Below are 22,345 nucleotides of genomic sequence, written 5' to 3'. Positions count from 1 at the left end.
CAGGAGGAAAAAAGAGGGAAACAGGAGCCTGGCAAAGACAAAGTGAAGCAGCTGCTCCAAGCAGGTATTTAAGGAGATATCTGAGTCCTGCTTCCCAAACTGCTGCTTGGCCATTTGGGATTATCCCAAAGAATTCTCCATCCACCTCATCTACTCTTAAACTTCTCCAAGCAGGTGGCCAATCTAGCATCTCTGAAGCCTTCTTGCTGAGAAATGGCTCCAATAGTGATGCAGAATTGATTTGCTCCATGACACTGGATTCTGCCTGATCTTGGGATGTCCTTAGAGCTCCCTAAGAATTTAGTTGCTTGCAGCAAAATGATCCCTCCATGTATTTTCACCCAACAGAAGTAGAGAGCAGCTCTCAGTGTTGTGAAGCAGCTCCTTTGGGAGTTCCAGTGCCTTCTCTCCAGACTTGCCATGGAACATCCAGCTTCTTCCAGCCTGGTGTTCCCTGGTTCTGAGATGAAACCATCTGGTGCTGCAGCACAGACACTGCATGTGATCCTGCAAGGTTCAGGGAACACCTTCACCAGCAAGAGCAGCACTGCTCAGTCTGTAATTCCCCAGAAAATGCACCAAAAAGTAAATCTGCCAACTGTTCTGTAGGTGCATGTTCTGAGTCCCTCTCTACTCCCAGGAACCTGACTGCTGAGCAGTATTAAATGCTCACAAAACCACTCAAGTCTTGGATAACCTGGAGAAGCAGCTCCAAATCCATGTTTCCAGAGCTCTGCACAGCTGCTGCAGCAGCAGGCTCAGCAAAGCAAAGCCCAGGGACACAGCCATGAGCAGCAGGGCTCAGGCAGGGCTGCCAGTCCTTTGCTGGGGTCTGACCCACTGGCTGTTCCTGACACATCCAGGATTCCCTGGGCTCAGGGTACTCATTCCTGTCACACCCACCTTTGTGTGGGAGCTGATTTCCCTGCTGTGTCCCACATGGGTCAGATCCTTTTGTCCTGTGCTCTTCAGGTGACTGTCCCAGGGACTAAAAGGTGATTCAGAAAACACAATATAAGCAAATCCTGAACTCCAACCACTCCTCCCCAGCCTGAGGAGATCACAGGATCAGCTGCCTGCACCCTGCTGTGGGATGGAGAAGTACAGCAGTGGCAGGGAGAAGCACCTGATCTTTGTCCTTAAGGCAGGGCTGCACCTTTGCCCCCTGCTCTCATCTCCCAGGCATTTGGGCAGTTGGATGCTGAACTTCAGGACCACATCTCCACACTCCATCCTTTCCCCATGTTCCTTGTGTGACACAGATGGTGCAGAGCAGGCCCAGGCTGCTCAGACAGCAGGAACAGCACTGCACTCCCTTCACCTGTCCTGCAGAAACATTCAGCAGCAAGATCCCATCACAACAACTCTCTCAGTGCCTGGTGGGCCCTGAAGCCACAAAAGCAAATCTGCATTCTCTGCCTGTGGATGTTAGAGATGTTCAGAAGTGCTGAGGTGAGACCACAGGGCTTGTGGTTCCTTCTCCAGCTGGTCAGGCTGGCTCATTCCAGGCTCTCCATCAGGTCAGCAATGGAACAGGTGCTGCACAGCATCTGCAGCCCCTCACACTGGGTTTGATTCACCATCCAAGTGAAACAGAGAAGCCTGGAAGCAGCTTCATTTAGCACTGGCTGGAGGCATTCCTTACAAGAAGCTGCCAGGCATGTTCAGTAAAGGCTGAAAATCCAATCACTCCATGCCTGTGGCTGCTTCTCTGCTCCCCTGCTGGGGCACCAGCCCTGGTTAAAGTGCTGGGACACCTTTGTCTGGGCCACTGCAGGCACATGGGGTGGCAGCTGCAGCCTCAGGCTCCTTGCTGGAGCCCTTCAGAACCAGGAACTCCAGCAGAATGTCCAGGAGGCAGAACACCAGGTGCCTGGAATGGAGAAAAGACAAAGCTTAGGCTGGTCAGGGTGTGAGAGGCAAAGCTCAGCACAAGGAAGGAGGGTTCAATGCTCCAGGGGAGAGAGGAACAATATCAGATCCCCAGGAGAAAAGTTTTCAGAGGTGGTTCAGCTTCTTTCACCTCCCCCAAACCAGTGGGTGTTGAAGTTGCTGAGCAGCACAAACACAAATGCATCTTCTGGAGCAAAACATGCATTTAACAGGATGACTGAAGACAGAAAAGACCTCTGAGATCATCAAGCCCAACCTGTGCCCAATCCCCACCTTGTCAGCCAGCCCAGAGCACTGAGTGCCATGCCATGTTGTTCCCTGCACACCTCAGAAGATGGGGACTCCAACACCACCCTGGGCAGCCTTTTTCAAAGTTTAACAACCCCTTCAGTGAAGAAATACCTCCTGATCTTCAGTCTGACCCTCATTTCTCTGCTGTCCCTCACCTTGTCTTGCAGACTCACAGCACTGGGAATAGACAGAAACACTCCCTAACACAGACCTGCAGCTCCTCCTGAACCAAACTAAACCAGGATTTGTCTTATTTCCCTGACATCCACTAACTAAGCAGGCCAAACATCATTAACATGAGTGGCTCAGTAATCTGCAGCCAGACTGAGGTCCTGGACATGCCCCCTGATATTGCAGGTCTGGAACAATAAGATGGATGTGTTTGGTGCTAGGCTGCACTGGCAAAACCCTGGGCACAGCTCTCAGAGCCCAGCAGGGCCAGGAACACCATCACATACCTGTTTATCACAGGCTGGCTCAGTGACTCCAGCACCAGGTTCCAGCTCATCTGACACTTACTGGTCCCAAGGATTTCTTGGATCACATCTGTAAGTGTTGGAGACAAAGCTTTAGGAACTGCATATTCCCACAGGTCAGTCTTCTCCTGGTGGGTGCTGAATCAAAGCTTATGAGGGTGCTCTGAGGCTGGGACAGGAGGGAGTGCCAGGAGAGCATTCCTGATTGTTCATTCCCAAAGGACAGTGAGGGCCCTCCACACATCAAGGAGTTAAAAGTTCAGACTGCATTCACATGGATTAGGCAGCAGCTGCTTTAATGGCAAAGGTCCCTGTGTCAAACCTCAAGAGAGGGAAATCCAGTGCAGCTAGGCTCAGGATTCCAGCCCAGGCTTTGCAGGGTGACTCTCCTCAGCATGGACCCTGTGGCAGCAGGTGGGAGCAGAGCAGTGCTGGGCCCTGCCTTGAGAGGCAGCTCAGCAGCTCTGTGAGCACTGAATCACAGCCTGGCTGCAGGCAGGAATGGCCCAGACACACATCCCTTCCCTCCCAGCTGGGCTGCTTCCCAAACCCTTACACAAACTATCTACAACTGGAAAACTCTGGGTTTTGCTTGCAGGAAACCATCAAACCTCAAGGGTCATGAAGGTTTCCCAGTGCCTTGGCACGAGCAGCCTCCATCTCTGCATTTAACCACATTTCCAGAGATTCCAGTGCACTGGAGTGTTCCCCAGCCTCTTTCCTATCCCCAGGGCAGCTGCCAAGTCTCTGGGACACACTCACTGGGCAGGATCCCCATCAGGCTCTGCAGGGCTTGCTCTGCTGTTGCCTTCTTCTGCTGCTCAGTCCTGGGGGGTTTAGGCACTGCTGGTAAAACTCCTCCAGGCCAGATGGATTCCTGCAGCAACTGCAGGTACTGGACCCAGCGTTGGGTGCAGGTCAGGGTGACCATCTGCACTTCCAGCCACCTGCAGGGACAGGGAGAGGGAGAAAGGTCAGGGAAAGTCTGGCTTGGGACCAACCTGGGATATTCCTTCCCATCAAGAGCTCTGGAGGGGTAAATCAGCTTCCTTGGGTTTGTCAATATGCAGTTTTCATGTCTGTACACCCAAGCTTTTCACAGGTATTAATTAGCTGGGTTTTCCATGCACCGAAAGTGGGATATGTTCCCTGTGATACAGACAAATGGGAAGAGCAAAGGCCATAAAAAGCCCCATCACCCTGCTAACCACAGGAACCCAAGTGAATCAATGGTCACTAAAGGAAGGCAAGCTCAGGGCCACACACTGCCCTGAAGCTCCTAAGTTATCTCAAATTTGAGATATTCTCTATTTGAGAAAGAGCTGGAGGAACTGGTGTTTAACTACAAACAACCCCAGTCCAGGAAGGACTGGAAGGACACGAGCCCTGTTCTGGCAGCCTCTGCTCCTCTCAGCAGTCCCACTGCTACCAGACAGTCAAGGATGTGTTTCCTTGGACACCAAAACACTCCAAGGATGACAAGGCATGAATATCCTGCTGTCCATGCTGCCCTGCTGTCCAGTCCTGCTCCATCCACTGATGGCAAGCAATGAAATAACAGAACCCCCAAACAGTTTAATTTTGGGACCTTAAAGCTCATCTCATTCCACCCTGGGCAGGGTCACCTTCTACTAGCCCAAGTTGCTCCAAGCTCCATCCAACCTGGCCTTGGACACTTCCAAGGATAGGGCAGCCACAGCTTCTCCAGATACCCTGTGCCAGGGTCTCCCCACCCACACAGACAAGAATTTTTCTGTTTCCATCTAGAGTTCAACAGAACTGCTGATGGTCCCTCCTGCTGTGCCCTTTCTACAGTAACCACCTGCAAATCCCCAAATCCTGCTCCACAGAAGGGCTCAGAGGTGTCTGCAGCTGCACTGGGATGTGTCCCCACCAGCTGAGGGCTGGCCAGGCAGTTTCTAAATCAACCATATGGACAGACCCTCTTTCCCAGAAGTGAATCCATTCCCATGTCACAGCACAAGGCACAGCCATCAGGCAGAACTGCCCCAAACCTTTCCCCTCAGCATTAGGAGAGGCTGTGGCTGAATCCCACAGGAGGGTTCCCTGGGTTAGAGGACTCAGGGTGCAGCACTGATGGCAGCAGGCTCCAAGCATAGCTGGGAGTGTCAGAACAGCACTGGGGTAGGGAAAGGCTTGTGATTTGGCCAGTTCCTGAAGAGTCCCAGAGGACAGGAGTCAGCCAGCAGGGCCAGGAGACCCATTCCTCTTGGCAGCTGCTGCTCATGCTTGCAATTCTGTCACCACTACGCCCCAGCAGCTCCCAGCACATCCAAGAGCCCTGCCAAGGCAAACTTTATTTAACCTGCACTCTGCCAGACTGTCTGCATTCTTCCTGGGCCAGGCACTGGGGCCAGGGCTGTCCTTCCCCACACAGCTGGGAGTGGGGAAGAGCCAACACCCAAAGGGAAAGGGCAAAGGAAGCAGGATGGCATCCTTGAGACAGGGCTGTGGTGTGAGCGTCCCTCTGGCAGCTGGAAATGAGGTGCAAACAGCAACTCTTGAGGGATGCACACCTAGGAAATGCCAGCTGGAAAGCAAAGGACATGAAAACACCTGAAAAGGAATCTTGGTGCAGTGGCAAGGCATGGAATGTCCCAGAGCAAGGGACAAGGTGGTGTTGCCAGCACTGGAAATGGGGAAGCACATCCTTCCTGCTCAGCATCACCACGGACACAGAGTCTGGTGCAAACCTGTCTAGAAGAGAAAATGTCACATCCCAGTCCTGCTTGGGAAAAGCCTGGTTGGAAATAAAATTAAAAGGGTTTTAATCTTCAGCAATCAGCAGATCTTAACACTCTGGATCATGGTAAACCCTCCAGCTATTCCCAAGCAAATTAAAGTGTTAAACTGTGACTTCTCTAGGGGCAGGAGTTTTCATTAACACGGTTTTTCATTAACATGGTTTTTCATTAACATGGTTTCTTACACAACTCCTAGCTGAGAAAACATCTGACAAGTAACAGAGAGTTGGGGACAGAGCTGCAGAGTCAACCCTGCACCAAGGGGGATCAGACTGAACATTGACTCCCAACTCATTACAGCAACAGCCACTTTCCAGCCTTTAAAAGGTTGCAGAAAGCAAAGAACAAGCTTTTTTTTTTCCTTAGAGACATTCCTAAAATAGCAAAAAAATCAAGCAAATAGTGGACAGAGAGGAAGTTGAACCTACAGAGGACAGCACACATTTCCAGACAGCTCAAGAGCAAGCTGAGAACTGACAAGTGCTGGAAGACCCCACACAAACAGCCTCCTGTTTCCAGCTCATATATGTCCCTAAAAACCAGAATTAGGCAACAAGGCCCCCAGGTAACACCTCCAAATGTGATCACACATGCACATACTGGGAGCAGGTGAGTGCCTACAGGTCCTGATTCCCAGTTGTGAAACACCACTGATGGATTTTCTTCCTTAAGCTGGCAGCTTTGGGAGGCAGAGGGCAGGATCTGGGAATGGCTCCATGGGTCTTGCACAGCTCCTGAGAAGAGGCCAACCTGCCCCATTACAGCTGGGGAAGGAGCAGCCAAAACCACAGAGTTTACAAGAAGTCAAAGAACTGAACAGGAAAAGGGCCAAGAAAGGAGAAACCAAAGGCAGGTGCAGATGGAACAGACTAAAGCTGCTCTGGGCTCCCTTCTGCCACTCTGTCCCTGTGTGGGGCCATCCCAAAGGCACTGGGAGCAGCAGAACTGTCAGGACTGGTCCATGGGGCTCTAAATCCACTCTGGGAGAGCAGCTGAGGCTTCAATGGAAAATCTCAGAACACTGTGACCTGACATGAAGTTTTCCTCCCTCCTCTCCACCAGAGTCAACCATCAACACATTTTGGGGAATCACATTCCATTCCAACACACAGAGAGGCTGTACCAGCAGCAGTTAAACTGTGAGGAGCAAAGTAACTCACAGAATATCCTGAACTGGAAGGGACCCACAAGAAAAGTCAAATCCAACTGCAGGCCCTGCACAGGACATCCCAAAAATGTCCCCTCAACTCCCACAGCTGTAATTGCAACTCAGAGAGTCACACCAACTTTACTGAACATTCCTACCTGAGTAAACCCCAGAAAATGGCAAACTGACCTTTCCATCATGCAGACTTGTTGCACCAGGAGCAGGATTAACACCTCAAGAACTTCAAATATCTGCTGGTTCAAAGCTGACCTTCACCAGCAGGTCACAGATGATTTTTTGTGCTATTAAAGCCTAAGCATTTGAGATTCATGTGCCACATTGAAAGCACACACACACACTGCTCCCAGGTAGAAATAAATCCACCAACTAACATAAATAGACCTCTCTCATTTTTTTTAATCTTTTTGGATGGCTGATGAGTTACTATTTTCATTCTGCTATTTCATGAAGAAATAGCTTTAATAAGAAAGAAAAAATAAACCCATCACAGAACCATCTCCTTACACTTCAGCTGAGACCAGAAATAGATAAAGTGATCTCCTGGGCTCAGAATGCTTTGATAGTGCCCAATGCAAAGAGCCAGACTGCAAAGGCTACTGAGGCCTGCAGGATAATCTGGAGGGGCATAACTTGCCCATGCTGTAAGGCACCTCTGTTTGAAATAGCTGCTGGTGGAGGAATGAAATGGCTGCTAAAAAAGAGCCAAATGAAGGCCATGGCTTGAGCTGGAACTCCAAGGTCAGCTGAAGGGGTCCATGATGATAAAAAGGCCCTGGGAATGAAAAACAAGGGCTGGGGGTGCAAACCTTGGGCTCCTAGAAACAACAAGGGCTGCCAGGAGGGAGGAAAGGCAGGCTGAGAGTCAGGAGCAGCTAAATGGGCTTGGTTTTACCTGGCTGGATCCACTCACTTCACTGGACTATCCAGAGAGCTCAGCTCAGCAAGCAGAGCCTGAACAGGCTGGATTTCCTTCATCTGGACATTAAAGATGCACTAGGAATGAACCAAGAGATGTTACAACCACCTGCCAGAAGGGGGTAAAACTTTGCTCTTCTTGTCCATCAAGGTGAGGAAAGAACTGAGATCATTTCAGCTAAAGAATAATCAAGTTAAATATGCTGATTGTAATTGAAATATGAAAGAATAGCAATTGTGATTTCCTCAAGTCCAGGGGTTTTAAGGATTTAGATAAACACAAACTGAAGGCCAGGCTAGAAGATGACAAAGAGGAGAAAGCCTCTCTGCTCTAGGTGTATAAATACAAACAGCTCTACAAATACCCATGAACTGCTGCCCACCCCAGAACATGGCCCCCTTTCCCAAGGAATACACTGTGGATATCCAGAAGCTCAAAAAAGGTCTGTGGGACCAAAGTAGTGAAAAGGATTGAAGAAAAAAAGCAACATCTGCAAAACACAAGGCATTCAAGCATGACTCTGAAATTAAGAAAGTCTGGTGCTTAAATCACCAGACCATCCCTGCCTTACCAGTTCTTGTTCCCTAAATTCCTCCTCAGATAATGCACAAGATTATCCTTAACTCAGAAGCTCAAGAGGAGCAACATTTCAGTGCTTTGACTGCAAAACCTTTCTGAGGAAACCTTGCAAAAATGAAGCAACAGCTGCAGTGGGCACAGCAAGAATTGAAAAATGGAAGTGGAGAGTTTCTGCCCTGAGGCTGAGCTTTCAGCACCTGCTACCTGAGCCTGAATCCACCTTCTCCACACAGCAGAAACATCTGCAGCACACTCAGCTCAGCACCTTCAAAGCAACCCCACACTTGTCCAGGCCATGGGTAAACCCTGTGCTGAGGAAGGAAAAAAAACCTCCCATAAATCAGAGAACAAAAAGCATCCTCAGGCCTTTTAAACTAAAGTAAATTCTTCTTGAAATGCTCCTCCCCTGCTTCCCTGTGAATGTTTAGAGTTGCAAACAAACTGTCTGGACCTGGCTGGGGACATCCTGAGCAGAGGGATTTTCCTACCTGCTTGACCCAGGCACAAACTCTTGGAGATGTGGGTGTGCAGGACATCTTACTGTGGGGCAGAGAGGAAGAAAAATAAATAATTCTCTTCTGTGGGCAATCATTCATCCCTGCAGGGAGGAAATCAGCCCTTGGTGCTGGGATTTCTGTGCCATTTTATGTGTTGGTCCCTCCAAACACACCTGCTGCAAGGAGAAATCAGGGAAACTCACAGGACTCCAAGGTCTTCACCCTGCAGTGAATTAACCAAATTGCTTGGATTTTGCTTTTCCCAATCCAGATCCTCCTGTGATGCCTTGGGGCTCAGGGAAGGGGGGAAAGGTACGTGATTAAACATCCATCCCCAAACCTCCTTGATTTTTCTCAAAGCATCCTGGCTTTTGATAACATCTTCTACAAGTATTTATTGAGCCAATTAAGCTCTCAGTGGTGCCCCAGGGAGAGGCCAGGCTGTTCCAAGGCCCTGCTTGGAACAATTGCTTCATTAGCCCACTTCAGAATCAAAATGCATAAATCCACTATTAACCCTTCTAAAACCAGGGAAAACTAAAACCAACAAGCAGACATTACTTCCACTCAATCCTTTTCTTCTTTGTTCCATTTGAAATAGGAAGTTGTTGAGCTTTTTTTAAATCCAGGAAGAAAGTTGGCATATGTAACAGTTGAAACAGAATCAGAGTTAAAATAATGTTGCAATTATTATCAAAGCATGGAGGGCTGGCTTCATTCTAGGGGCTGTTTTTGGAAGAATGCTGCTTCTAGAAGAGGGAAAAAAAATTTTGTTTGGGACAGAGATTCAAAGCCAGATCCAAAATTTCCAGGTGTTTGGAGACAACTGAATTGAGGCCCATTTCCAAGCTGATTTTATTTACTTTACATGTACACACCAAGACACACAGAGTCCTGAAATCACTTTTACTGACATACCACAGGCTGCAGCTCCTGCTGCTCCTCAGGGCTACAGCACAAACAGCCAGACCCAGAAATGAGATGCCATGGGGCTGGTTCCCCTAATGCCCAACTCTGGTGCTGCTTTTAGGGTTTTTTTAGGGACAGGGACTTTGCTGCCAGCACAGCCTCTTGGTGTGCAGCTCAACAGCCACACCCAAATCCACTCCCCAGGTAAGCAACCAGGAGAATGGGTGGATTTGGATGCACTGCATTTCTGCCTGGTTGTTTCTGCCAGCAAAACTCAGAGGCACTGCCTGAGGCTGCAGTGGTTCCAGCCAAAGGGAAATGGGAGCTCAGCTGTCACACAGCCCCTCCATGGCCCCAGGGCTGGCAGAATCCCCTGCCCATGGGCACTGCCAGCCCAGGGGTGCTTGGCTGCTCCAGGTTTACTCAGGGACACTGAAGAGGGTCACCACTCCTTGCTTGGTGGCACTTTCTAGTCAAGAGGATCAAGGTGGCTGTCAAGGGTCATTGAGCCAGTTCTGTTGGCACAGAGATCAAAGAAAACCAAAGAGAAAATCAGAAAAAAGCACCCAACCAGCAGCTCTCTGAATCTCCAGACCTCCTTGGCTTACAAGTGCCTGTGACACTCAGTCTGACACCAACACACCAGAAGAGCCCAACACCAAGGTGACAGAAGGAACTTGCAAGAACCAGCCTTCAAAAGCATGATAGTCACCTGCAATCAGTCCCAAAGCATCCCTGACTCTTCACCTACAGCTCCCACAGACTGGAATATCACCTCCTCCAATCTTCCAGTTTGGCCAAGGGATGAGGGGACATGGACAAAGCCTGGAGGAGCACAGGAATGACCTAGAGCAAACAGCAAGCCAAGCAGTGCTGAGCTCGTGGGTAAGGCAGGGCTGATTTGCACTTCTTTTAACTCATGCTCAGTGGAACAGGACACCAGCAAAGCTGGATGAGCAGCTCCACATGCTCCTTTCAGGGACAGGCACTTGTGAGCCTGGCACAGACACTGTGCCCCAGCCCTGCACAGGTTCCAGGTGTGCTGAGACACCTTCCCCCCACCCAGTGCTTTGTGGCCACGGCTCTGTTGTGCTGCATGGGAAGGAGCCAGGAAAAGCTTAGACCAGGGTCTGCCCCTCAAATACTCCCAGCTCCATCCTTGGGACGCTGGCAGAGCCAGACTTGTGGGGACAACTGAGGGCAGGGTGGTGCTTCACGTGCTTGCTGCGTATTTTTAACACCTCTTTGACTCACAAGGCTCTAAAAAGCAGCCAGATTCTCCAAATGCCTCTTAGCCCTTCCACCACACAGCAGAGCCCGGAATAGCCCAATTCCTCCCCTGTGCCCGCAGGGTCCCGCTGAGTCTCGGGGGCAGCGGAGCCGCTGCCGCAGCCCGCGGGCGGAACAGGGCAGGGTCGGAGCGGCTTTGTTTACAGGCACGGCCCGGCTCGCAGAGACGCTGCTGGCATCAATCCTCGGCCCCAGGGTCATTCCCACTCGCAGCCCCTCCGCCCCCCCTCCAGCCGCCTCTCCTTTCAGCTCCAAAAAAGGATCACTCCCTGTTACATAATGGGATGAGCGCGGCGCGGCTCCGCGCTCGCACACGCGGCCGCCCTTTATCAACAATCCCTTTTTCGGTCATGGAGCCTTCCTCTCCCACTGCCACAACCACGCTGCCAGCAGAGAAGGGGGAAGGAAGGAAGGAGGAGCGTGGTGGGATGCTCCGTGCAGAGAACAGAGAAGGGAGGCAGCACAATCGGTAACAGTGTGGTCACAGCAAGCATCTGATGGCACTGCCAGCCCCTGCAAGACTGGCTCGTGGGAGAGACTGGATCTCGTTCTTGGTGTGAGTTTTGTCAGTTTGTGGTCATTTCAAAGAATCACCATCTTGTAGCTGCAAGAAGGCAGCAGGAGCAGCACCTACTCTCCAAATACAAGCTGGCAGAGAGTATTCAACAGCAGCCCCCCCAAAACACTGCCAGGACACATTTTCATCCCCTACCATCTAACCCAGCCACTGACAGAATAGGGAAGGATTTAATCTCTTGAAGGGATGGTGCCCACTCATACTTTGTGACCAGCAATGGTTGAAGACACGACACAACTCCATCTGCTGTCCCAAGTTTGACTGCCTGTTCTCAGCAGCAATGCCTTGAACAGCAGATGCTCCCAGAAGAGTTCTTGGTACTTTCCCCACCGGTACAGGGTCCTCACACACAGCACCAGCCAGAATGGCAGTGCCAGGTCTGGTTGAGCAGTGATCAAGTTGTAAATACTTAAATGGAAGAGAGATGTCACCAAATCCACACTGTGTCCCTGGACAGGCAGGTCTGAGCTAGAGCCCTTCTGGTCTGCTCAGGACAGCAGTGACCACTGGGCCAGGAATGAGTACAAGTCTCAGGGACAGGGTGAATTGCAAACTGCAGGAAGGCTCCCCATTCCCAGCTCTCCTCCACTGTGGAGATAACTACAGGCAGCAGAAATGGGAGGAAAATGCTCCCTGCAGCAATCCAGGTGCAACACCATCGTCCTGGTGACAGGTCAGTCCCCATTGTGCAGCTTTCCCCTGTCCCCTGGGGTTCCTGATTGTCCCAGGACAAGAGCAGAGCCAGCCCCAACATGTGGATTTCAGCAGGGGTTCAGGGCTTGTTCAAGAGGTTGTAATTGCATCCTGAACTGATGGGGACACTCAAAAGTCCCAGGGCTTCCCCACATCACATCTGGCCAATCTCTGCCTGCAGCACATGTGGGTTCAAGTGGAGAAGCTACAAACACATTCCTCCTCACTCTAATCCACCAGCACAACTCAGGGAGCTGCTCCACCTTCCAGAGCCAGGATGTGCTGTGGGTATCCCAACCTCTCTAGTGGAAAATGCCAATGCCATGTGTGGCTGCTGCAGGCTCCCTGGGTGACCAGGACACAGCTTATTAGGAGGTGATGATGTGCCTATTGAAGCTCTCAGACCTCTGTGCTTACACACAGGGATTGGGTTGCAGCTTGTTCCCAAGAAAGCAGAGCCCATTCTGGAGAAGTGGGAGCAGGCCCCACCTCCTGCCACTGAAGGACCAGACCAGGACTGAAGGACAGCAGTCCCTGACCTCAAAGCACTTTGGCAATCTCAGCTGAGGGCAGCTTAAGTTACCAGCTGGGTTATAATGAGCTGCCCTGCACATTCTGATGCTGGTTTTGCCTGTGGGAGAAGAAAGGGAGCAGCAGCAGGAAAAGCACTGCTCTAAGCCCTTCAGGGAAGGCTTTCCTTCTACTCTAAAAAACCACATCCCCAGCTAGTGATAGTCACCAACCTACACCAAAAAACAGGAATTCTCTGTTTGTGTGTCTTGGCCTTGAGCCTTACCACCCAGAGGCACTGGCCCCAGGAAAGCTTGGTAAGTCCATCCCAGCTGGAAAGGAAGCCTGTCCCTACTCCATGTGTGGGTCCCTGCCCCAGGCACAGGCAGAGCAGAGGGGTGCAGCAGTGAGAGCACAGACCACACTCTGAGCTGTCACTGACAACTCTCTGCTCCCTGGGCCTGTTTATTCCACTTCTGCACAAGGAACAAGCTGAAGCCCTGGGCAGCAGGAGACCAGGAGACCAAACTTGCCTGGAGAGCCACAGGGCTAGGCACTGCTGCCCTTGCAGGAGCCAAAACTCCCACTGCCAGGGCTGGATCTTCCCTTTGCCTGGTATCAAGGAACAGGAGGCTGCCCATCAGAACTGCACCACTGCTCACAGAGAAAACAGCTCCTAGTGCAGATCTCCAAGGTGTTTGCTCCACATTCATGGAGCACCTGCTTTACAGAACCTTGCTGGAAGATGCACTCACAGCATTTATCTGCATTCAGGCACGAGCTCCACCTCCAGCTGTGACTCCAAAGGGAATGCCTCTCACAGAGCAGCCAGCTTGCTCACTCTGGCCTTACCTTTGAACAAGGGTCCCAAAGAGCAGGTTGAAGACTTTCTGGATGTTCTCTGTGCACAGCCAGCTCCAGTGATCCACCAGCACCAGACGAAGCACGTCCAGGGCCAGGTCAGCCAAAGCTGTCTCTGAGTCTGCCAGGAGGAAGAGGAGGGGCATGTGAAGAAGCCACCTCAGGGCAAATCTGGTGAAAAGCATCATCCCAAACTCATTCTTTTCTCCCCAGCCTGGCCCTTCATGCACACACAGACAACCTGCTGCAGCCCAGACAGCCTGGGACCCTGCTCTCCCCTATCTCACTTCCAGCTCATGCAGGCAGCCCCAGTCTCCCACCAAGGGCTGCACCAAAGGCTCAGTCCCCTCTCAATTAAACAGCAGGATTATCAAATCCCAGTCCACACACAGGGACAGCCATGTGCCTCAAACAGGTGACAAAGCAGGTGACTGTAGCCAGGATGAGGTGCACTGCTGAGCACTATTATCCTGGTCTTGCCCTTTCCCTTCCCTTCTTCCAGCAGTTTTCCAGGCTCCAGGCTCTGCTGGTGGCTGCAGGCTGCCATCGTGTGGCAGATCCCAGTCTTGGCAGGAAGGGGGATGAACCACATCTGGGTAAACCAGATCTACCAGTTAAAACACAAACCCACACACCTACCCAGATATCTCTGCTGTCACAGACCTGGGACACCAAACCTCCCTCTGATCCTCAGGAGGATGTCAGAGCCTTCAGCACAAACAGTTTCTACTTGCTAAGGCATTATTTTCATGCTGTTTGGCACTGAGGAGTTGTGCTGAACAAGCTCATTGATGTGCCACAAAGCTGCCCCAGTCAGTCATTCCCAGGCCACTACCCTGACCTGAGGCTGCTGCCTTGCTCTGTTGCCCAGGTGAGATCCTGTGCAGCAGCTTTCCCTAATTTGGTTCCCTTCATGCCTCATCTTCCAAGCCCTCTGTCTACAGAGACAATTTACTACTGGAAATAAAGGGAAGAGGGATTCTGGAGCCCACACCTCTCCTTCCCTCCTCTTTCTAAAAGCTGGCCTAATTAATTCCAGGATTTCACTTGCAAAAGACAGAGCACTTGGCACCTCTTGCTCTGGGCCATGCATAAGTTACTCCCCATTTGCTTTGCCCCCTGAGACTTGACTTCTAGTGCAGAGTCTGGAGCAAACTGTTCAGCTCCCCTATAACCTCACACAGAGAGCATCCTCAGCAAGCTGTTTATTCCCAGCATCCAAATCCTCTTCCTCAGAGAGCTGCTGGCCAACCACTTCCCAGAAGTGACTCCATGAGCAGATAGGGACATGGCTTTGCCTTTTTATCCAGACATTTGATCCCCTCACCCTTCCAGCCCAGCCTGAAGCATCCCAGACCTGCAAGCATTTGAGATCACTGACATTCCATTTCCCTCAGAGTTCAGCTAACTTGGCCTGCTCTGTGCAGAACCCTGGCCTCCAACTCCAGTCCTGCTTCCCCAAAATCAGGGGCATGTGTTCCAAGGTTACAGGCAAAGCTGGTAGCACAGGCTGGGGTTCAGAACACCAGGCCTATCCTGTCACAAACACGTGCTTTCAGTCAGAGCTTGCCAAACTTGAACCACTGGAGAGAAGTTTTTGGGAAGTTCCAGCTGATACAGCTCAGCTATTCCAAGAAAAAGATTGGAGAACATATTTTTGTACGTGTTCAAGATAATCTTGTAACTGTTCTGGGGCATGTGCTTCAGAGGAGGGTTCTAGAATCAGAAAGGGAACATCATTCCTTGAACTGAGATTACATTTGGATTACTCCCATCAAATCTATCTGAACTTAATCTCAAAAGATCTCTTTATAGTGTATGGACATATCATGGCTAACTGGAAACTACCAGAAAATTGTAATTTGGCCAATTTTTAGTTTGCAAGAGCTTGATTTTAGAACATTGCCAGTTTAAACAGCAAAGAAATTTCTTTGTGCAGGGACTGTGCTGAGCACACTAAGGTGAAGAACTGCAGTGACACAACTGAGCCAAAAACCAATCTGCTCCCACCAGCAGTAATGCCCAGAACAGTCACCAAAACCTCATCTGCTTTCCCTTCAATCAAGATGCAACAGGCAGGACAGCAGGTCCTGAAGACTTTTCAAGCTGAACCTGCAGATGTTGGAGCTGCTGTGGTACCAAGAGAGAGAAATTCAAGCACTAAGAGAGGGGCAAAGCTCACCAGAGTCAGTGTCTGGATGTGCTCCCTGCTCCATTGTGCTCAGCCCATCCATTTCTTCCTGCACAGAGATGTCCTTGGCTTCTCTGCCTCCCTGGCATTCAGGAGCTTTGCTGGGGACTGCCTCAAGCAGCTTCTCCTGCTTCTGGATGAAGGATTCCATAGCAGCCAGTGAAAGGGTGCCAGACACCTACAAAAGTGTGTTAGTGCCAAGAACCTGGGGTCTGCAGACAGCTCCCACCCCCTGGTTTACTCCCAGGGGTAGCCAACAGCACAATTAGGGCTGCTTGTCCTTCTGCAAAGAGCTGGCATGAGGCAACAAGGCTGCAGCAGCCACAGCCCTGGTGGATGCTGATAATTCCCAAACAGGGCAGTGATTGGGGTTGTGAAGGGATTACAAGAGGATGTGAACTTACAGCACTGCCCTCCCTGATGGAGTACAGGATCCTGTCATGAGCTTCACTCACACTCAGCACTGGAGTGATTTTACTGGATGAGAACCTCAGCCTGGACCTGAAAAGCAGAGCCAGGGCAAAGTCAGTTTTCTCTGCAAGCTGTGAGTTTTCCAGCCTCAGCCAAGCCCCACAATCTGTTACTGCTCTCCACATCAAGTTAAGAAATCTGATTAGACCTGAAGTGGTTCCCAAAAAGCATCTGCCCCCAGGACAACTAAGAGATGGCAGTGAAACCACACAGCAAAAACATTAAAGCATTTTTCCTCATGTACACCTGAGCTGGAAAAGCTCTTCCAGCATTCCATGGGGAGGTGTTACACAGAAGCTGACAGGGAGATGTAGGCAGATGCCAGCAAGGTGTGAGCACTGCAGCACACACAATCAAGTGTTCAGAAAAGCCTCTGAAATGAAATCCACTTAGCAGGATTGTGAAATCCAATTATAAACACTCACAAAAAGGAGGATACGAAAGCACAATGAGATTTTGGGACAAAATGAAAAGAGCCTGTTTATCATTAAGGAATGTCCTTTTCAGCCAAAATGGTTCCAAACTTGTACTTTTTGAGTTTGTCTTTTTGTCCAAAGCAGTTCTGTCCAGCAAAACATCACTTTTTGGAAAGAAAAAGCCATACTTGTGCAGAAGTCTTCCCTTCCTTGTTGAGGGAAGAATCAGTGATGAGACAATCACACTGGGCACTGTCAGCAGCACCAACATTTGGGGAGGAACATACATGAAATGATCTTAAATATTACTCAAAAATAACTATTTAAATGTTTCCTGGGCAAGATCACTGTGTGGAACACACAGGAGAGGCAGAAGGGAACTCTCAGGTAGATAATTTACAGCTGTATTTTGCAATCACTCCCTGCATATATAAACAATGCACATGTTTAAGGTTAAGATACAATTCCCCAGGAGCAATAGTGTCTCTGCTGGCAAATGCCACTTCCACCTTCTGTGAAAACCTGAGCATTCCTGGGAAACCCTTCAGATAAACTGGAGCTCAGATAGTTGTGTTCAGCAAGGGAGGGAGGAATCAGTTCAGCTGGAGCATGTAGAATTTACTACCAAACACATAAAGCACCAAGTCAGTTCTTCCCCACCACATTTAATGCATTCATTCCTTGTTCTGCAAAGCTGAGCAAGCCCTTACTTGGTGGCTTTCTTCCCATCTGTCTGGGATTTTCCATCCACTTCTGACTCACTCAGCTCCTCCGTGGGGCTCTGGGGCTCTGACCTTGGAAATGCTGTCTTCAAGGTGTCCACAATGGCATTGACAACAATCTGCAAAGCCATTAATTACTGCCTTTAATTGACTCTTGTCGCTTATAAATATATTAGGAGTTTTGACACTTTCACTGGACTTTTGACACTTTCACTGGACTTTCTATTAAATAAATTCTTTAACACAAGCTCTGACCCTCCATAGCTTTATGGGTTTCTGGGCAAGCTGAGCCCAGCTAAAACAAAAGGATTTGGGCTCCTAGGAGGCACTGAGGCCTCTGGGGACAGCAGAAAGGGCTCAGGTGAGCAGCTCCCCACTCCTCCCACCTTGTCTATCCTGGAGACAACAAAGGGCTTCTTGACAAAGGCGATCCTGGCGTCGGTGTTGAGGGCCAGGAACTCCTGCACCTCCTCACTGTTTGCAATCTCAGGCACTGCACACAATTGCTGCAAGGACAGATGGAGATTCAGATCATTTCAGAGTCAAGCTCCCAACCTGATCATGTAATGTGGAACAGACATGGTGTGCTCCTCTGTCTGCACAAAGCTGTCCTGAGCTCTGCTTTTAGCTCACAGACATCTCACCTTCAGGAAAGATTCCAGCAGACTTTTCCTGGCTTCCACTTTATCACTGTCCATGTTTCCAAATGGTAGATCAGGGAACAGTTTCTTTGGGCCTTTGATGTCTATAAAGGAAACAAACCCACTGGCAAGCTTGAGAAAACTGCAAAATTACAGTCATCTTAATTTAAAAGACTTTCAGATCTTAAAATCTAAAAATTTCCAAGATTAAAAATTAAAATTTTAAAATCTTAAAACCCAAATACAGATTTTTGTCTTTACTAGAACCTGAATGCTCTAATGATTAAGGCTAGCTCCACACACTGCCTGCCATCAGCCTAAAGTAATACACAGACAGCAGTGTTATGGTGCAAAACTACAAAGCCAACTGTTGTGGAACGGGAACAAGAACATTTTGAAATAATGGAATTGGATTCCAGAAGGGATAAATCATTCCTCCAGCCAGCTCTGCCCAGAACAATGGAGGATGTGGGCAGGAGACACAGCCCAGCTCCAGAGCTGCACAAGCAGGGCAGGAAACCCTCAGAGCAGAGCAACAGGAGACAAGAGGGAGAAGGATTTTTCTGAGAGCTGCTGCAGGCACTGACTTTTGAGGAACTTGCGGAGCTCGGGCTTCTCCTCCAGCCGGGTCTGCAGGTTGAGGAACTCGCGGTAGCGGCGGTTGACGGTGTGATAGGCCACCTGCTGCAGGCTGCCCGCCCCCTCGCTCTCCAGGGCTGTCTCGTACTGAGCAAAGAGGCAAAGGCACCACCTGACACATCCTGACACTCCCTGCTGGCCCCTCAATCCCCAGGCCACACCCAGCAACCCTTCCCTGAAGATGAAGGAACCAATGACGATGGAGCAAAAGCAGGAAAAGATTCAACCGTCCCCACAAAACCCTACAGGAATACCAAACAACCACTGTGCCCCGTATTTCCCCACTACCAGACAACACAAGGGACACACACACACCAGCCCTGAGCTCCAAGAGCAGCCCAGGTGTTTGGAGGGATGTGGCAGGGGAGGCTGCCCGGGGAGCGCTCACCTTGACGGTGTAGAGGGTGTAGGGGTGGAAGCCGGTGCCGCTGTGCTCCCGGGCAGTGATGGTGCCCGTTATCCGCAGGTTCTGGATCACCACCGGCCCCTCGGGGCTGCTCAGGGGCTCGAAGCTGAACGTGCTCATGGAAGCTGTGGGGGAGGATGAGAGCAGGGGCAGGCTCTGCCCAGGCTCTGGGGGAAACTGTGCTGGGCCCTCTGCTGGCCCCAGATCTCTCCCCAGGCTGGAGGGTCTTGGTGAGGAGAATCTCCTGGGGACAGCTGGGCTTTCCTCCTCCTTCTCAGCTGCTGGCTCGATCTGGATGTTAGGGCAGGAGCTCAAAGCAGAGGTGGGAAGTAGGCCAGCATCCAAACTGGGGCCAGGGCCTTGGTCCAGGTCCCCTGTGCCATCCTCTGAGGCAGGTGCTCCCTCTGGCACAGAGGGGTCCTGGGGGGGCTCATCAAGGAGCTCTCCAGCGGGAGAAGGAGCCAGCAGCTCCACATCCTGGCCCACGTCAGGCATGGGGGATTCCAGCTCCAAACCCTCACAGGGGAAGAGGGATCCCAGGGCTTGAGGGCGCAGGAAGGGTTCCTCTGCATGGCATGACCTGCTCACCTCCTCTCCCTCCTCTCCAGCAGCCCCAGCCTCTCTCCTGAGCCCCTCTGCAGCCCTCGGGGACGGGGGCAGTCTGGTGGGAGCTGCGTCCATCTGCACCGGGAAAGGCAAAGAATCCGGCACTGGGGGTGCAGGGTGTGGCTTCCCACCGCGGGGCTTCTTGGAAAACGCCCCAATGAGCAGCAGGTTGATCCAGTCGGGATCAGACATCTTCCTGATGGCCGGCAGCAGCACGTTGCAGGCCACCAGCTCCACCACAACAAAACGTCCCGTCCGCGTCTCCAGGTGCGGCCACGGCACCAGCGCCCGCAGCAGCGCGTCCACAGCGGCCCGGGCACAGCCCACCTCGGCCGCGGGGCTCAGGACAGCGGGGTGCGGCCCTGCCAGCCGGCTGTACTCCCTCCACAGCGTCCGGCCGCCCTCGGGCCCGGCGCTCAGAGCGTCCCGGGCCCGCAGGAAGCTCTGCAGGTGCCGCCCGCAGAGCAGCAGCAGGCGGCGGGCCAGCGCTCGCCGGTCCACCCGCCTCATCCGCCGCCGCAGCTCCGCCGCCAGCCCCAGCATGGCCCGCTCCACCTCGGCCTCGAAGGCCGGCTCTCTGCTCACCGTGCGGTACCAGGAGGCCACGAAGTCCCGCACCACTTTGCGGACGGTGCTGGCGATCTCCTTCTCCAGCCGGGCCTCGTCCGCAGCGCTGCCGGCCGGGGCGCGCAGGGAGCTGACGAAGCGCTCCAGGCGCAGGCGGCGGCCGCGGGGGCGCAGGGCCGGGGGGCCCAGCCAGGCCCCCAGCACGGCCAGCGCCCCGCACAGCAGCGCCAGCGCCCGCAGGTCCAGCAGCAGCTGCAGCGCCAGCAGCCAGCCCAGCGCCACCAGCAGCGCCAGCAGCGGGCGGCGCGACCCCGCGGGGCCCGGCATGGCGGGGCGGGCACGGCAGCGGCGCAGCCTCACCGCGCTCGGGGCTCGGCAGAGCCGCACGGACCGGCACAGGCGCCCCGAAACCTCCGCGGGCACTGGAGCTCACAGAGCCCAGCGGAACCGGGACTGAGCCGGGTCAGAACCGCCAGAGCGGGACCCGCAGCGGACAGCGCGGCTCGCAGAGCCCAGCAGAACCGGACCCCTGACTCGGTTCTCGGGTCCCCCAGCAGGGCTCGTTAAATCCGCACACCGCGCTCCTCATCAGGCACTGAGGCTGACCAGAGTCCCCCCAGACCGGGCACCGACCGAGCGCTGGAGCTTGGCACAGCTCAGCCCCTTACCGGGCACCGGGCAGAGGCGCGGATCCCGCCAAGCGGGCACTGGGGCTCACAGAGCCCGGCAAACCGGGACCCTTGATGGGGTATCCAGAGACTCGACTGTGCCGATCCTTCATTCAAGCCCTCACCGCCCAAACCCCTACACGGAGCACGGACACCGGCACCGCCGGGCCCGACTCACCGCCCGGGCTCTCCGCCGGCTCCGCCCGCCGCTTCCGCTTCCGGTGTGGGCTCCCCACAGCGCCCCCCAGCGGGCCGGAGGTCTCACCGGGCTGCTCGTAACCCATTGTTAGCTCCAAAAACAAATAACTAAATAACTGAGTAACTAAACAACTAAATAAATAAATAATCATGATAATAATTCCTATTACATTTAATAAATTATATTAATTATATAAAATTACTTGTATAATATTTATAAGTGCTCGTAACCCATTTTAAGCTACAAAACCGAATAACTAAATAACTGAATAACTAAACAACTAAACAACTAACTAAATAATCATGATAATAATTCCTATTATATTTAATATATTGATCATATAAAATTCCTTGTATAATTTTTATAAGTGCTCGTAACCCATGTTAAGCTACAAAAATAAATAACTGAATAACTAAACAACCAACTAAATAATCATGATAATAATTCCTATTACATTTAATAAATTATATTAATTATATAAAATTCCTTGTATAATATTTATAAGCGCTCATAACCCATTTTAAGCTACAAAACTAAATATGTAAATAGATAAATAATAATGATAATACTTCCTATTATATTTAATAAATTAATTATATAAAATTACTTGTATTTTAAATAAGTAATTATATTAATGCTATATTGATATTTTATTAGCTAATTATTATAATTAATAATAATTTTCACAGCCCTGTGTGTGGCTATGGCTCTTGGGTTGGTGTTAAGTTCAAAAAAGAAACAAAAAGTTGGAATAAGGTTACTCCTGCCTGTGGCAGCAGGTGCTGGGTGGGATTTGGGTGCTGGGATGGGAATCCTGAGGTGGGATTGCTCCTTTCTAGTAAAGAATTTTGTGAGATTGTAGAAGTTGTCCCAAATATGTCAGTTTTGTGAATGCCTTTTAGGTTTGAGTCCTGCAAGAAGATAAGGCACCAAAGAAAAGTGCCTTTAATCAAAGCCTTATTTCTGCTTGCAATTGAGTTTTCTTTCTTTTTTTTTTTTTTTTTTTTAAACAAAACAAGGATGTTATTTTTAGGCTTTTAAATGAGCTCTTTGCTCCTGCATCCCATAGGAAGCAGAGGGGTGATGCATTCCTGCTCATCCAGGGGTGTTTGTGGATTTGGAGCTGTTTGTGTCCCCGTTCCTGGCTGATGGATATCCCAGGGAATTGGATTCCAAATATTCCCTCTGAAATCCCAGAGTCAGGGCAGCCCTTCATGTGCTGGAGAAATGAAGAATTGGTGCCACGTTTTGGGAGGTCCCTCAGGAAGGGTTTTGGAGAAGTTTGGGATGTGCTGGGCAGGGTTTTCCCCCTCTCCATTTCCCTTTCACTCCAGGTGCTTTTCTGTTTGTGAAATGCCACTTTGCAGGACAATTTCAGAATATGATCAGTGATA

The 22,345-nt window shown here is 51.0% G+C and overlaps 1 protein-coding gene across 1 annotated transcript; it reads right to left on the bottom strand.

The window, feature by feature from the left end:
* Nucleotides 1-1,069: 1,069 nt before the first annotated feature.
* Nucleotides 1,070-20,411, bottom strand: SNX19 (sorting nexin 19; the record flags this gene model as incomplete). Its single annotated transcript, XM_079326572.1, has 11 exons — nucleotides 1,070-1,873; nucleotides 2,643-2,730; nucleotides 3,423-3,607; nucleotides 13,417-13,546; nucleotides 15,608-15,794; nucleotides 16,021-16,117; nucleotides 17,214-17,344; nucleotides 17,612-17,731; nucleotides 17,870-17,970; nucleotides 18,454-18,592; nucleotides 18,894-20,411. The coding sequence occupies 11 exons, from the start codon at nucleotides 20,409-20,411 to the stop codon at nucleotides 1,741-1,743; spliced, it is 2,829 nt and encodes a 942-aa protein (XP_079182698.1). The 3' UTR covers nucleotides 1,070-1,740.
* Nucleotides 20,412-22,345: the final 1,934 nt, after the last annotated feature.

The sequence above is a fragment of the Erithacus rubecula genome (genome assembly GCF_903797595.1).
Source record: "Erithacus rubecula genome assembly, chromosome: 25".
NCBI lineage: Eukaryota > Metazoa > Chordata > Aves > Passeriformes > Muscicapidae > Erithacus > Erithacus rubecula.
The sequence above is the reverse complement of the archived record's forward strand: the minus strand, read 5'-3'. Positions and strand labels throughout refer to the sequence as shown.